The 14270-nt window shown below is 56.9% G+C and overlaps 2 protein-coding genes across 2 annotated transcripts; both read left to right on the top strand.

Moving 5' to 3' along the window:
- Positions 1 to 63: 63 nt before the first annotated feature.
- On the top strand, positions 64 to 7790 carry CCT3 (chaperonin containing TCP1 subunit 3). Its single transcript, XM_069878759.1, has 14 exons — positions 64 to 177; positions 1460 to 1521; positions 1968 to 2018; positions 2111 to 2173; positions 2449 to 2545; positions 2898 to 3015; positions 3469 to 3655; positions 4241 to 4390; positions 4539 to 4671; positions 5106 to 5187; positions 5303 to 5483; positions 6023 to 6268; positions 6829 to 6960; positions 7507 to 7790. The coding sequence occupies exons 1-14, from the start codon at positions 147 to 149 to the stop codon at positions 7609 to 7611; spliced, it is 1638 nt and encodes a 545-aa protein (XP_069734860.1). The 5' UTR covers positions 64 to 146; the 3' UTR covers positions 7612 to 7790.
- Positions 7791 to 7926: 136 nt separating this feature from the next.
- LOC138732272 (glycosylated lysosomal membrane protein A-like) lies at positions 7927 to 13274 on the top strand. The gene is made up of 6 exons (XM_069878821.1): positions 7927 to 8005; positions 8990 to 9247; positions 10159 to 10341; positions 10626 to 10844; positions 11470 to 11747; positions 12344 to 13274. The coding sequence occupies exons 1-6, from the start codon at positions 7934 to 7936 to the stop codon at positions 12510 to 12512; spliced, it is 1179 nt and encodes a 392-aa protein (XP_069734922.1). The 5' UTR covers positions 7927 to 7933; the 3' UTR covers positions 12513 to 13274.
- The last annotated feature ends 996 nt before the right edge of the window (positions 13275 to 14270 follow it).

Genomic DNA, 14270 nt, shown 5'->3' with positions numbered 1-14270 from the left:
GTTCTGATTGGGCGGTGCGCGGGGGGGAGGGCGCTGTGATTGGTCCTCGCCGGGCGCGGGGGCGGGGCTTGCGTGTCGCGCGGCGGCGCAGGGAGCGCGCCGGGTCCAGAAGGTTCCGCGCCGGGCGCCGCGCTCGCACCGCCGCCATGATGGGCCCGCGCCCCGTACTCGTTCTCAGTGAGTGCCCCGGGGGTCTGCGGCTGTGGGGAGGGGCCCAGAGGGGCCGAGAGGGGCCGGGGACCCTTCCCCCTCGCCGCTACAGCGGGTTCTGCCGCCACTGGGGCCTCTCCGTGCCGGAGCCACGGGGCACGGGCCCTCCCCTCACGGCCCCCGGCGCGCCTTGGGGCCTCACGGGGTGGGGGGTGAACCCATCCCGGCCTGCTCTCCTCTCTCCCCTCGTCCCTCTCCCCTTCCCCCTCGTCCCCCTTCCCCTTTGCGCTTTCCCATTGAAGCCCCTGCACTGCGGGATTCTCCCCAGAACTGAAAACGCCGGCAAATAAGGTTTCCGAGAGTCATTTGGGGGTTTTAGAAAGCAAAAAAGCCTTTAATCAGGCCCGGGCTGCACGAGGGAGTGATCATAGAATCATAAAATAGCTTGGATTGGAAGGGACCTCAAACCCATCCAGTTCTACACCTGCCATGGGCAGGGACACCTCCCACTGCATCAGGGGCTCCAAGCCCCATCCAGCCTGGCCTTGAACCCCTCCAGGGATGGGGCAGCCACCCCTGCTCTGGGCAACCTGGGCCTCCACACCCTCCCTGCAGTTCATGCTTCTCTTGATGCAGCCCAGGATACGGTTGGCCTTCTGGGCTGTGTGTGCACATTGCCAGTTCACGTTGTGCTTCTCATGGACCAGCACCCCAAATCCTTCTCCCCAGGGCTGTTCTCAATCACATAATCCCCCATCAGGTACTGAAAACGGGGATTGCCCCAACCCAGCTGTAGGACCTTGCCCCTGGCTTTGTTGAACCTCATGAGGTTCTCCCAGCCCCACTTCTCCAGCCTGTCCAGGTCCCTCTGGATGACAATCCATCCTTCTCATGTGGCAACTGCACCACTCAGCTTTGTGTCATCTGCAAACTTGCTGAGGGCGCCCTCAATCTCACTGTCAGTATTTTTCTGAGAAAAATATTTTTCCTAACGTTCGTGCTAAACCTCCCCTGGTGGAGCTTGAGGCCATTCCCTCTCGTCCTGTCCCCTGGCCCTTGGGAGAAGAGCCCAGCTCCCTCCTCTCCACAACCTCCTTTCAGGGAGCTGGCAAGAGCTCTCTTATATCAGCTTTCATTATATTCACATTATAAACTCTTAATGCAGAACTGATGCTTCGAGTGTGTTTGTCTGCGAGCATCTCGGATGCGTTGTTGGCCTCGCTGCTTTAGTCTTGGACTGCTAAGTAAGGTCAGATTAAAGTTATAGTTGTACTTCAATATTTTATGGGGTTTTTTTTCTGTGCTTTAGGTCAGAATATGAAACGTGAGTCTGGAAGAAAAGTCCAGGCTGGAAACATCACTGCTGCTAAGGTACCATATCCTCATGTCTGGCTGTTTCCATCCTTTTTTTTTTTTTGACCTGTACATATATATTTATATATTTAAGAAGGAAAACTGGATCTGAATTGTTTTCTCTCTGATCTTTGTGAATCCAGAGCAGAAACAGCGTAAAAAATGAATTTTCAGTGCTATAAGAGGTACAGCGTAACTGGAGGGGGGGGGGGGTTTAACCCACCGAAACCTCTTCCTCTGCAAAATCTGAAAGTACCAGTTGTCACATTGGATTTAATTAATAACTTCTGTGCTGCCTGTGTTCTTCTTACCCCCGTGTTCTCGTTCTCACACAGTTGTTCTGCTCAACTGCAGGGTCATCAGAGCATTTTAATCTTGCAGTGACTGCTTGTTTCCCATAATCTCTGCTTTTTTGGACTCCTCAATGCCCTCCTGCGTGGCCTCATTTCTTTTGTCTCTCCTAGACTATTGCTGACATTATCCGGACGTGTTTGGGACCGAGAGCCATGATGAAGGTAAGAGCTTTGCTGAAATACCTGTGCTGTGACCTAACCAGGAACACCACGAGTTTTCCATCAGTGCAAACCTTCTGCTCTCTCGCCTGCAGATGCTTCTGGACCCCATGGGTGGGGTCGTGATGACCAACGATGGCAACGCTATTCTGAGAGAGGTAAGATTCTCCTGAAGGGTTGTGTGGCTTAACCCGTGGGTCGGAATCTTCCACGATCATGTAGCTGCCGGTGGGACGATGGATGATCTATGATTCTGTGCAATATTCTGAATGAAAAGGGCTTGTTTCCGGTCTCAAAAATGAAGTAAAATCTTCGCTGTAGCTGGGCAGGATGCTTGCGTTGTTAAAAGGTGTGGTATTTGTTCAGTTGAGCAGTGAACGAGCTTTCAGCTTTCGCCTTGTGGCACAAAACCAAACCCCTTGCTCCCGTACAGATTCAGGTCCAGCACCCTGCAGCCAAATCGATGATCGAGATCAGCCGAACTCAGGATGAGGAAGTTGGAGACGGAACCACGTCTGTGATTATCCTTGGTAAGGGGCGTCAGTGAGACAAATGCTGTATAGGTTAAGTCTGAAGTTTGTTCTCTCTGCTCCTCAGTGAGAATGCATTAATGAAACAGATCCTTGTTATTTCCCAGCCCTGATATCAACAGGGATTTTTACCACAGAAGAGAACGCTGCATTCTTTAGACCCTTAGGAGATCAGCTCCTTGGGAAGCTGTGGTCTTCCCCTGAGATAAGCACAGTTAGGGATATAGAAAGTTTTAGGTGCCATTTGATTTCTCTGCTGGGGTAGGGGATGCGTTTTGTCTGCTGTGCTGTTCTACTGTCCTGACTGTTGGTTTCTCTGCTGGCTTATCTGGTGTTTTGGGTTTGTTTTCAGCTGGAGAGATGCTCTCTGTGGCCGAACACTTCCTCGAGCAGCAGATGCACCCGACTGTGATCATCGGGGCGTATCGCAAGGCTCTGGACGACATGATCAGCATCCTAAAGAAAATTGGGTAAGTGTGGGCTTGGGGACTTAGAAGGGGCGTGGGGTCCCAGTGCTGCTTAAATAGAATCATGGAATCATGGTTGGAAGAGACCTCAAAGTCCACCCATCAGCCCAAACCCACCGTGCTGACTGAACCACACTCCAAAGTGCCACATCTACATGGTTTTTTAACCCCTCCAGGGATGGAGTCTCCCCCACTGCCCTGGGCAGCCTCTGCCAGGGCTTCACCACTCTCTCAGTAAAGTAATTTTTCCCTATATCCCATCTAAACCTCCCCTGGTGCAGCTTGAGGCCAGTTCCTCTCGTGCCATCCCTTAGTACTTGGGAGAAGATGATCCTTCAGGGAATCCAGTTGGTGAAGGGTAACTGAATACAATTGGAAAGGGACTCGATGGGATTAGGAGCAGATTACAGCCTGGAGTAAGATTCAGTTTCCTGTTTGTTTTTTCCTTTCTGTCAGCACTCCAGTGGACGTGAACAACAGAGAGATGATGCTTAAAATAATCAAGAGTGCGATCAACACTAAGGCAATAAACCGCTGGTCTGACCTGGCCTGCACCATTGCTCTCGATGCCGTTAAGACTGTGGAGTTTGAAGAAAACGGCAGAAAGGAAATTGATATTAAAAAATACGCAAAAGTAGAAAAGGTGAGCGTGTCCTGAGCCGTTTCTGACCCGTGCGCCCCTGTCTTGCTTGAGAAAAGCCAGGAATGAGCTGTTGGTAGGACACGGTGGGGAGAATCCTGTGCTGCTGATTTGCAGTTCACAACCACAACGCTTGAAGATCTTTTATTTCAGTTGGTGCCGTCAGCCTTGCTGCTTCACAGGGAAAACGGGGCAGGATTATTTCAGCTCTTTTGGGATCTTTGTCAAAAAGATCATCCAAGTTTCACTTCCCGTGTTCCAAATACGTTGACAGGCAGTGGGATGTGAGCGGTTTCTCAAGTTCTTTCGTGGCTTTTAGTAGAGTCACGGCTGATCCGAACCAGGGTGCTGGTGGCCTCCTTGGCCACCTGGGTCACTGCTGGCTCGTGTTCAGCTGCTGTCACCCGCCACCCAGGTCATTTTCCAGCTTTCCAGCTGCTCTTCACCCAAGCCAGTGGGCTGAGAATAGTCTCTAGTTGGAAGCTCGTGGTTGCGTGGGAGCATTTTCTTTTCTTGGCATGTGGGATGGGTGATGATTATTCCTTGAGCAGACTGACTCCCCTCGCTTTCCCCCTTTCTGTGCCTCAGATTCCAGGTGGTTTTTGTGAAGACTCCTGTGTTTTGCGTGGAATCATGGTGAATAAGGATGTCACTCATCCCAAGATGCGTCGCCTTATTAAGAATCCGCGCGTTGTCCTTCTGGATTGTTCCCTAGAGTACAAGAAAGGAGAAAGCCAGGTAAAGCCAGTCCCGTGAGGGCTGTCTGTAGAGTTTTGGGTGTAGGACTGGTGCCGAGAACCAGTCCAGATGGGACGTTAAGTGGTGGAGGTGGGTTGATCAGAGTTGGGAGGAGCACGGTGAGGCCTTCACGCTGCTTTCTCTCCAGACCGACATTGAAATAACGCGGGAGGAGGACTTTGCCCGCATCCTGCAGATGGAGGAGGAGTATATCCAGCAGATTTGTGAGGACCTGATGAGAGTCAAACCAGACCTGGTCATCACTGAGAAAGGGATCTCTGGTAATGGCACATCTCATCCTTCTTTGTGTTGAATTGATCTTCATAATGTTCCTGCTCTGCTAAATGCACCGTTCGGTAGCTTTAAAACAAACCAATGCCACAAATTGTCCTCCAAACCTGATTTTGAACAGGACCCTGGTTTTGTTTTTAGCTTTAGCAAACTGTTCTTTGTGGCAGGCGTTGGTTTTGAGGTTATTGTGTGAGCATGGACATAAAATATTCTGCTTTTCCAGCACTTGGAAATGATACCAAACCATGAATGAGGATGAGTAGCAAACCATGAGGAGCTGCGCTGTATTTTTGCCTTGCTGCATGGTTTAAGCAGCTGCATTTAGGTTTTTTCCTTCCATAATAACCCTTTTTATTTTAAAGATGCATAAAGTTTGCTCTGATCCCACTGATCCCTTAATAGTATTCCCCAAACCTCCTTCCAGACTTGGCCCAGCACTACCTGATGAGAGCCAACATCACCGCGATCCGCAGGGTTAGAAAGACAGACAACAACAGGATTGCCAGGTAAACACCATCCCCTTGCTGGAGCTTCTTCTTCCTGCCTGGAACATCTATTTTTCCTTCTTATCTCACCCTGGTTTTTCATTCTGAGCATCTGACTTGATTGTTTGTGTTCCAGGGCGTGTGGCGCTCGCATCGTGAGTCGCACGGATGAGTTGCGGGAGGACGATGTGGGAACAGGAGCCAGGCTCTTCGAAGTTAAAAAAATAGGAGATGAATATTTTGCCTTCATCACCGATTGCAAAGACCCCAAGGCCTGCACCATCCTCCTGCGCGGAGCCAGCAAGGAGATCCTGTCGGTACGTTCCTCCTGTCCCACCTCTCCTCTGCATTGACTCCTTCTTGGTGTCAAGAAGTTGGTGCTTCCCTCTGAGAAGCTTTTATGCACACCCAAAGTGAGGACAGGTGTCATCCAGCTTCCGGAGTGGCTCAGAATTCATAGAATCATGGAATGGTTTGGGTCACAAGGGACCTTAAAGATCATCCAGGGGTCTCCAAGCCCCGTCCAACCTGGCCTTCGACACCTCCAGGGATGGGGCAGCCTTCACTGGGCAACCTGGGCCAGGGCCTCCCCACCCTCCCAGCAAGACATTTCTCCCTAAAATCTCATCTCAATCTCCCTTCTATCAGCTCAAAACCGTTCCCCTCGTCCTCTCCCTGCACTCTCTGATCCAGATCCTCTCCCAATCTTGTGGGCTGGGCTGTCCAGCAGAGGCCAGGCCTGTGTCCCGGGGTGGACATGGAGCTGGGGACTGTGCTGGACTTCCTTGGAGCTACCAATTCTCCTTCCCCACTGATCCCTCCTTCCCCGCTGATCCCTGCTTGGCTCCCGTTGCAGGAGGTGGAGCGCAATCTCCAGGACGCCATGCAGGTTTGCCGGAACGTCCTCCTGGACCCGCAGCTGGTGCCGGGAGGGGGAGCTGCCGAGATGGCCGTGTCCCACGCGCTGACGGAGAAATCCAAAGGCATGACAGGAGTGGAGCAGTGGCCCTACCGCGCCGTCGCCCAGGCTCTGGAAGTCATTCCCCGAACGCTGATCCAGAACTGCGGCGCCAGCACCATCCGCGTGCTGACCTCGCTCAGGGTAAGACGTGCGGCCTGTGGTTGCAGGAGGGCTTCGGCCCTTTCTTCTTGTGTCCTGCCCTGCAGATCAATCCTGGCAGGCAGCTTTTTCGTAGCTGCTGGGGTTTTTATTTTGAAGGAACCTTTGTGGAAGCAGTAGATCCGTAGAAAGCGACGAGAAGGCTGTTGTGGGTTTTGCATTCCCCGGGCTGCAGACAATTTGACCAGCTTTGTTGCCAAATTTGGAAGCCCCAGAATGGGATTGAATGGCTGGGTTGAGGCACAGGAGCTTAAAAACAAAACAACAAAGCCCTGAGGGTGAAGAAATCCAAAATATTTGGGATGAAGTGCAAGAGTAACTCCAAAGTGGAGATGATCACACAGTGGTTTGGGTTGGAAGGCCAAACCTGGAGCCCCTGTCAGCACTGGAAGCTGCTCTAAGGTCTCCTTGGAGCCTTCTGCAGGCTGAACGACCCCAACTCTGTCTCCTTTGCTGTTTTGTGGAACCCTGGTTGGTTCGGCTCTCTGGAGGCGACTTTTCCGTTGGGTTGTGTTGGTGTTGAGCTGTCGTTGCACTCACAGGCGAAGCACACGCAGGAGGGCAGCCAGACGTGGGGGGTGAACGGCGAGAGCGGAGCCCTGGCCGACATGAAGGAGCTGGGAATCTGGGAACCTCTGGCTGTCAAACTGCAAACCTACAAAACAGCCGTGGAGGTGAGTGGGAGTGGGAGGTCGCCGGGAGCAGCGTTGGGATGTGGTGCTGGCATTCCAGGGCTGCCGCACCGGGAGAGCTTCTGAAATGCTTACGAGTGTTGGATCAGAGCAGTTTCTTGGAGCAGGCCCTGTGCCTTTCCTCTTAGTCAGCTGGGAATTGGGGTCCTCTCCTCCACCGAGCATCTCTGGAGCTTCCAGCTGCTCTTGGCTGCTCCATCCCCTTCCCGTGGCGCTCAGAGAATCCTTGAACTGAGGGCAGAGGGTTCCTTGGTGGGAATCACGAGGGCGGCGGGAGGTTTGATTCTGTCACGACTTGGGCTTTTGATTCTGTTGGGACTCTGGGTTTTGATTCCATCACGACTGGGGGTTTTGATTCCATCATCATGGGTTCTGATCCTATCGCAGTGGAGGTTTATCCCCTGGGAGTGGGGTTTTATCCCCGGGGAATGGGGTTTTATCCCAGGGGAGTGGGGTTTTATCCCCTGGGATGGGATTTTACTCGTTTCCATGAGCTCCTGGCTAACCAGGCGCGGGATTTCTCCGCAGACTGCCATCCTCCTCCTCCGCATCGACGACATCGTCTCGGGGCACAAGAAGAAGGGCGAGGAGCAGAGCAAGCAGCCCGCGGCACAGGAGGCAGCCCAGGAGTAGGAGAAGCCCCAGTCCCAGTTTGGCACTGGGAAGAACTGGGAGAAGGCAGGAACAGAGGGGGCAGGAGTGGGGGAGGGATGGGGAAGGGCGGGCATGGAGCCCTTGCCCCGGGGGATGCGAATGGTTAATTTAAGGACTGTGATTCCACTGTTGCCTCAACAATAAAAACCACCTTTCAATGTTCGTTGCGCTTTATGGGGGGGGGTGGAGTGGGAGGGTCCCGGAATGAGAGGGCGGCCCCCTTTAAGAGGGGAGGTGGTGGCCCCTTTAAGAGGAGAGGGGGCGTGGTCTGCGCGGTCACGTGAGCGGCCGGGAGCTCAATATGGCGGCGGCGGCGGTGGTGGTGGCGCTGCTGCTGCTGGCGGCGGGGGGGGCGGCGGCGAGCGGCAGGAGGGTGAGCCGGGGAACGGGACCGGGAGCGGGGAGGGGAGCGAGAACGGGAGCGGAGGGAGCGGGGAGGGCGGGGGGAAGGAAACGGGAGCCGGAGGGGGAAAAGGGACTGGAGATACGGGGAACCGGAACGGGGCTGGGGCAGGACCGGGAGCAGAGGGGAACGGGAACGGGAATAGGAGGTGGTGGGGGGGACCGGGAATGGAACCGGGACCAAGAATGAGGGGAATGGGACCCGGTCCCGGTCCTGCCCCAGCCCCGGTCCTGCTCCAGGTCCCGGCGGGAGCAGGGGTTGGGGACCGGGACCAGTGCGTGGGAACGGGAGCAGGAACGGGGCCGGGGAGGGCGGGGGTGGAAATGGGAACGGGAGGAGGTGGGGGGGACTGGGAATGGGAGCGAGGACGCGGGGGAACGGGAGCAGGAACGGGGCTGAGACTGGACCGGGGGGAGCAAGGATGGAAACGGAAAGGGGAATGGAACCGGGAGCGGGGGTAGGACCGGGGATACCGGGGGGAGAGAGAACGGGGCCGGGGCCGGAGAGGGATGGGGGCACCGGGAGGAGGCCGGGGGCAGTGGGATTGTGGGGAGAGGGGGGTCTGGGGACACCGGGGCCTTGCCGGGGACCCGGAGAGGCAGAGAGGGGCTCTGGGGTCCCCCCTGCGTGGGGACCCTGCGCTGCCGACGCTCCCGGTGCCACCGTCCTCCTCGCCGCCGCGTCCCAGTGCGGCTCCGGGACACGGAAGAGGCTCAGGGCTGGAAAGTGGCTCTGAAACCGCGGGGTGGGAAGTGCTGAGCGAGCCTGGGCTGTGGTCGGGCCAGCTTCCTCCTCTCCACAACCTCCTCTCAGGGAGTTGCAGAGAGCAATGAGGTCTCCCCTCAGCCTCCTCTTCTCCAGGCTGAACCCCCCCAGCTCTCTCAGCCGCTCCTCTTCTTCTCCAGCCCCCTCCCCAGCTTCTCGAGCCGCCCGTGACCTCTCCATGCTCCGCAGGTGTCCATGCAGTACAACCCTGGCTGGAACAGCTCCTCGGTCAACCTGCTTCACGTGCAGGCGGTGGGGCCTGCGGACACCCTGCACTATGTCTGGAGCAGCATCGGAGCTCCTGCCGTGCTCCTGGTGGCTACGGAGAGCGAGAGCAGCTCCTTGCGTGTCAACTGGAAGCAGTTGCTCTCCCCAAGCCCAGCGGGCGCCGTCTGGATTGACCCTCCCAGCAGCGTTGTCTACTCTGCCGCCGTTGTCTTCACCAAGGTAGGAGTGAGATGCTGCCCCGTGGGGGAGGAGGGTGTGGGCAGAGCTGACCTGGGGGTGTTGGTTGACAGCGACTGAACAGGAGCCAGCAGGGGCCCAGGGGGCCAAGAAGGCCAAGGGCATCTTGGCTTGGATCAGACCCGGCGTGGCCAGCAGGGCCAGGGAGGTTCTTCTCCCTCTGGCCTCGGCCCTGGGGAGACCGCTCCTCGAATCCTGGGGTCAGTTGTGGGCCCCTCCCCACAAGAAGGATGTTGAGGCTCTGGAGCGAGTCCAGAGAAGAGCAACGAAGCTGGGGAGGGGGCTGGAGAAGAAGAGGAGCGGCTGAGAGAGCTGGGGGGGTTTAGCCTGGAGAAGAGGAGGCTGAGGGGAGACCTCACTGCTCTCTGCAACTCCCTGAGAGGAGGTTGTGGAGAGGAGGGAGCTGGGCTCTTCTCCCAAGGGCCAGGGGACAGGACGAGAGGGAATGGCCTCAAGCTCCACCAGGGGAGGGTCAGGATGGACATTAGGAAGAAAATTTTTCCCAGAAAGGGTGATTGCGCCCTGGCAGAGGCTGCCCAGGGAGGGGGTTGAGTCCCCTTCCCTGGAGGGGTTTAAGGGCCGGGTGGACGAGGTGCTGAGGGACATGGGTTAGTGATTGATGGGAATGGTTGGACTCGATGATCCGGTGGGTCTCTTCTAACCCGGTGATTCTATGATCAGCAGTGTTCCCAGCTCTGTCCCATCCTGGTTTTGTCCTCCTCGAGCTCCAAAAAAGACGCTGCCTTGGCCAAATGTCTCGAGGTACCACCTTTGGTCAAGGCAGCTCCTTTTTCATCTCCGTCGTTGCCATGCTGGCAGCAGCAGCTCCTGGATCGCTGCACAGAGCAGGTCTGGTAGCGGCTCCCAACCCCTCTCCCGTTCCTCTTTCCTAGGTGTTTGAGTACAGAGATACCAAAGTGCCAGGAGAGCTTTTCTATCCCACTTACGACCTCTCCGACTTCTCCTGGGACAGCATCAATCACACCCTCAACCACACGGCGCTGACGGCCGAGTTCAAGGGCATCCCAGCTACTGACCCCGGTGGCAGCTTCTCCAATGGCAGCGTGGCATTCCGAGTGAGTTCCCAGGGAAGCTGTGGCTGCCCCATCCCTGGAGGGGTTCAAGGCCAGGTTGGATGGAGCTTGGAGCCCCTGATGCAGTGGGAGGTGTCCCTGCCCATGGCAGGGGGGTGGAACTGGATGATGTTTAAGGTTCCTTCCAACTCAAACTATTGTCCGCAGTGGCTGAGATGCTGCTGTAGGGAAAACACAATGAATATTGTGTCCAAAGCATCTCCTGGAGAGGGGATGTTGCTCCCTGGGGGCTCAGCCGGTGATGGTGCCGTGTCTCACCCTTGCAGGTGACAGCCTACGAGGCCGGTGGCCGCGATGGGCTCCTGCCCAGCCTCCTGCACACAGCGAACAGCTCGAAAGTGGAGTTTGTCCTGGCCGGGGTGGCTCCGCGGGGCAACGGCTCGCGCTTTGCTTTGGAGGTGGCCACGGTGGAGGAGCTGGGGGTGACCCAGAAGCTGCGCGCAGTGCGTTCCATCGACGATGAGTACACTCCCACTGTCTTCGAGGTGAGTGTGGGGCGAGCGCCGCGCTCGGGGGTGTTCCCTGTTGCTGGAACGAGGCTGGGGGAGTCTGGGGTGCAGCCTGAGCAACCTCCACTGCGGCTCTTCCTTGGGCTCCTCAGCACAAGAAGGATGTTGAGGCTCTGGAGCGAGTGCAGAGAAGAGCAACGAAGCTGGGGAGGGGGCTGGAGAAGAAGAGGAGCGGCTGAGAGAGCTGGGGGGGTTTAGCCTGGAGAAGAGGAGGCTGAGGGGAGACCTCATTGCTCTCTGCAACTCCCTGAGAGGAGGTTGTGGAGAGGAGGGAGCTGGGCTCTTCTCCCAAGGGCCAGGGGACAGGACGAGAGGGAATGGCCTCAAGCTCCACCAGGGGAGGGTCAGGATGGACAGCAGGAAGAAATGTTTCATGGAAAGGGTGATTGGGCAGTGTCCGAGGCTGCCCAGGGAGGGGGTTGAGTCCCCTTCCCTGGAGGGGTTTAAGGGCCGGGTGGACGAGGTGCTGAGGGACATGGGTTAGTGATTGATGGGAATGGTTGGGCTCGATGATCCCGTGGGTCTCTTCCAACCTGGTGATTCTGTGATTCTATGATTTATCTTGGCACGGAGACCATTCCTGTCCTCGCTTCCCCACCAGATGCTCTCTCTGGTAGCCGAGTCGCGAAACGACAGCTCCACGCTCAGCTTCCTGCAGTGGAAGGCGACGGCCTACGGCTCCCGGACACCCAGGCGTGAGGACAACATCCAGTGTCGGTCTGAGAGCCTACAAGCAGCCAACTGGAGCCTCCCCGTGTCCAGCATTGTCCGAGCCTACTTCGGGGAGGGTGTTGGCAGCACCTACACCGTCAGTGCCATCAACATCTCCTTTGGCGGAGAGGAAGGAGGGGTTTACCAGGAGAAGCGCTATCTCAGCTGGTGAGTGGGGTGGAAGCTGCACAGTGGAAAAGGACTTGGGGGTGCTGGGTGACAGTAGCTGAACATGAGCCAGCGGTGGCCCAGGTGACCAAAAAGGCCACCAGCATCCTGGCTTGGAGCAGCCATGGGGTGGCCAGCAGGAGCAGGGATGGGATTGTCCCCCTGGACTCAGATCCTGGGTTCAGTTTTGGGTCCCTCACTCCAAGGAAGACCTTGAGGGGCTGGAGCGTGTCTGGAGAAGGGAACGGAGCTGGGAAGGGGCTGGAGAACAGGGGTTGTGGGAGCGGCTGAGGGACCTGGGGCTGCTTAATCTGGAGAAGAGGAGGCTGAGGGGAGACCTCATCGCTCTCTGCAGCACCTGGAGAGGAGGTTGGAGCCAGTCAGAGGGTTCCTCTATGTGATAATGATCTCCTTCCAAAAGTCCATGTTCCCTACGATCCCACAGCCAGGAGTTTTGCAGTTTATTGATGCGTTCCCTCACCTCTCTCCTTGAGGAATCCCGATCTGAGCCTCTCGGGGTGGACAATCCCAGCTATTCCAGCCACGGGACGTGCCCATTCCCATCTCCATGGCTGATCTCTCATCCCCTCCCGCAGGTCGGCTCTGCTGGGCTTTGGACAGCCGCCCACGGACACCTTCTCCCCCCTCGTTATCTCCATCACGGCCGTGGCCCTGGGGACCCCCGTCCTGATGCTCCTGGGGGGCACCTGCCTGGTCCTCTTTGCCCAGAGGAAACGCTACTCGGAGTACGAACCCATCAACTGAGCGGGATGGACCCCGGAGAGACCCCCGGGATCCTTCTTGTTGGCAGGAACCAACGGTGGCAGCTGGAGGGGCTCCAACTCCTGCCGCCTCCGCTCTCTCCATCCCTGTGGTCCAGGATCAGAAGGGACCAGGGCAACATCGGCAGCGCTTGCCCACGTCACAAATCCTGCTCCCATCCTGCATCCGATGACTCTTCTTCCTCTGTTTTTTCCTCATCCACCCAGCCAAGGGAAGCGACCCGGGGGAGCTGATCAGGGTTGCCTTGAGCTGTGGAAAGATCCTTCTTCTCCCAAGGGATAAAACCACTGTTGGGGCTGCAGCCAAGCCCGGCTCTTCCCCATCCTGTGCTGCTTCCAGGGTGGCTCCAACCCAGGAGCGAGGCTGGAGCTGGTGTGCAGGGTGCCTTCTGCTTCTCGCCGTGCTGGGGGCATCCCAGAAGAGACCCCCTAACCCCACTGGGGCTCACGGACTCCTCAACCCCAACTCTTTCTGCTGTGCTGCCCTCGGTGAGGGTGCAAGAGGGAAACGTGGGGCTGCTTGAGCTCAGGAACGTCCTGGCAGCCCATGAGGAGCCGCTTGAGACTCACTCTTGGTTCTCCACGGCCTTTGGCTCTGTGGTGCTGGCTTGGAGTCGCTGTCCCGGTGCTCTACGCCGTGGTCTGCGGCTTCTTGGTGTTGGCAGAGGCTCCGCGTCCCTTTGGGCTGTGCTGCCCTTTCACCGTCTCCATTCACTGACTTCTCTTTGACCAAATAAAGTGGATTTCTCAGAGTGGTTCCGTGTGGAATCGCTGCAGGGTGAGCACGAGGAGAGCGGCTCTTGGCCTCGCCCGAGTTAAGCTGTGCTGGAGCTCAGCAAGGTAGGAAAACACGGAGAGGAGGGAGGCTCGGTGACGCTCAGGGGGGTTCTGCCCAGGAGCTGTGTCCCTGCTGGGAAGGTTCCGGAGTCTCTTCTAGGCTGCAGGGGGAGAATTCCCACCACGTGGCGTTGCGAGATGGGAGCAGGGACAAGCCGAACGCTTGGCAGATCCAGGGATGGAGCAGCTTTCCTCTTTATTTGGTGGATTTTTAACTGGGTTGGGGGGTACCTGAGAACTAAGACAGGCTGAGAGAGTTGGGGTTGTTCAGTCTGGAGAAGAGAAGGTTCCAAGGAGATCTTAGAGCAGCTTCCAGTGCTGAAAGGGGCTCCCAGGAAAGCTGGAGAGGACTGTTCATAAAGGCTTGTGGTGATAGGATGAGGAGGGATGGGTGTAAACTGGAGAGGGGCAGATTTTGGCTTGATGCAAGGGAGAATTTCTTCACTGTGGGAGTGGTGAGACAGGGTTGCCCAGGGAGGTTGTGGCAGCCCCATCCCTGGAGGGGTTCCAGGCCAGGTTGGATGGGGCTTGGAGCCCCTAATCCATGGGAGGTGTCCCTGCCCAGGCAGGGGTGGGACTGGATGATCTTTAAAGTCCCTTCCAACCCAAACTATTCTATGAGACAATCAGGCTGGATTCCAAGGGCCTTCTTTGTGTCCAAAAAAATATTTTAGATGGAGCTCAGTGCCCTGCAGGGTCCAAACTGGGTGCCCAGCCAAGGAGAATCGCCCATCCTGCTGCCACCTCACCAGTCCCAGTGCCCTCTCAGCAGTCCCAGCTCCTCCCCTGGGGCAGAGCTCCCTCCCTGCTACCTGCCCTGACTGGTTTGTCAACCAGGAGCTGAACTTCTCCCAGGGGGAAGAGGAGGAGGAGGAGGAAGCTGGGGGGGGACCAGCCACAGCAC

This window comes from Phaenicophaeus curvirostris, chromosome 29 (genome assembly GCF_032191515.1).
Source record: "Phaenicophaeus curvirostris isolate KB17595 chromosome 29, BPBGC_Pcur_1.0, whole genome shotgun sequence".
In the NCBI taxonomy this organism is placed as follows: Eukaryota; Metazoa; Chordata; class Aves; order Cuculiformes; family Cuculidae; genus Phaenicophaeus; species Phaenicophaeus curvirostris.
The sequence above is the reverse complement of the archived record's forward strand: the minus strand, read 5'-3'. Positions and strand labels throughout refer to the sequence as shown.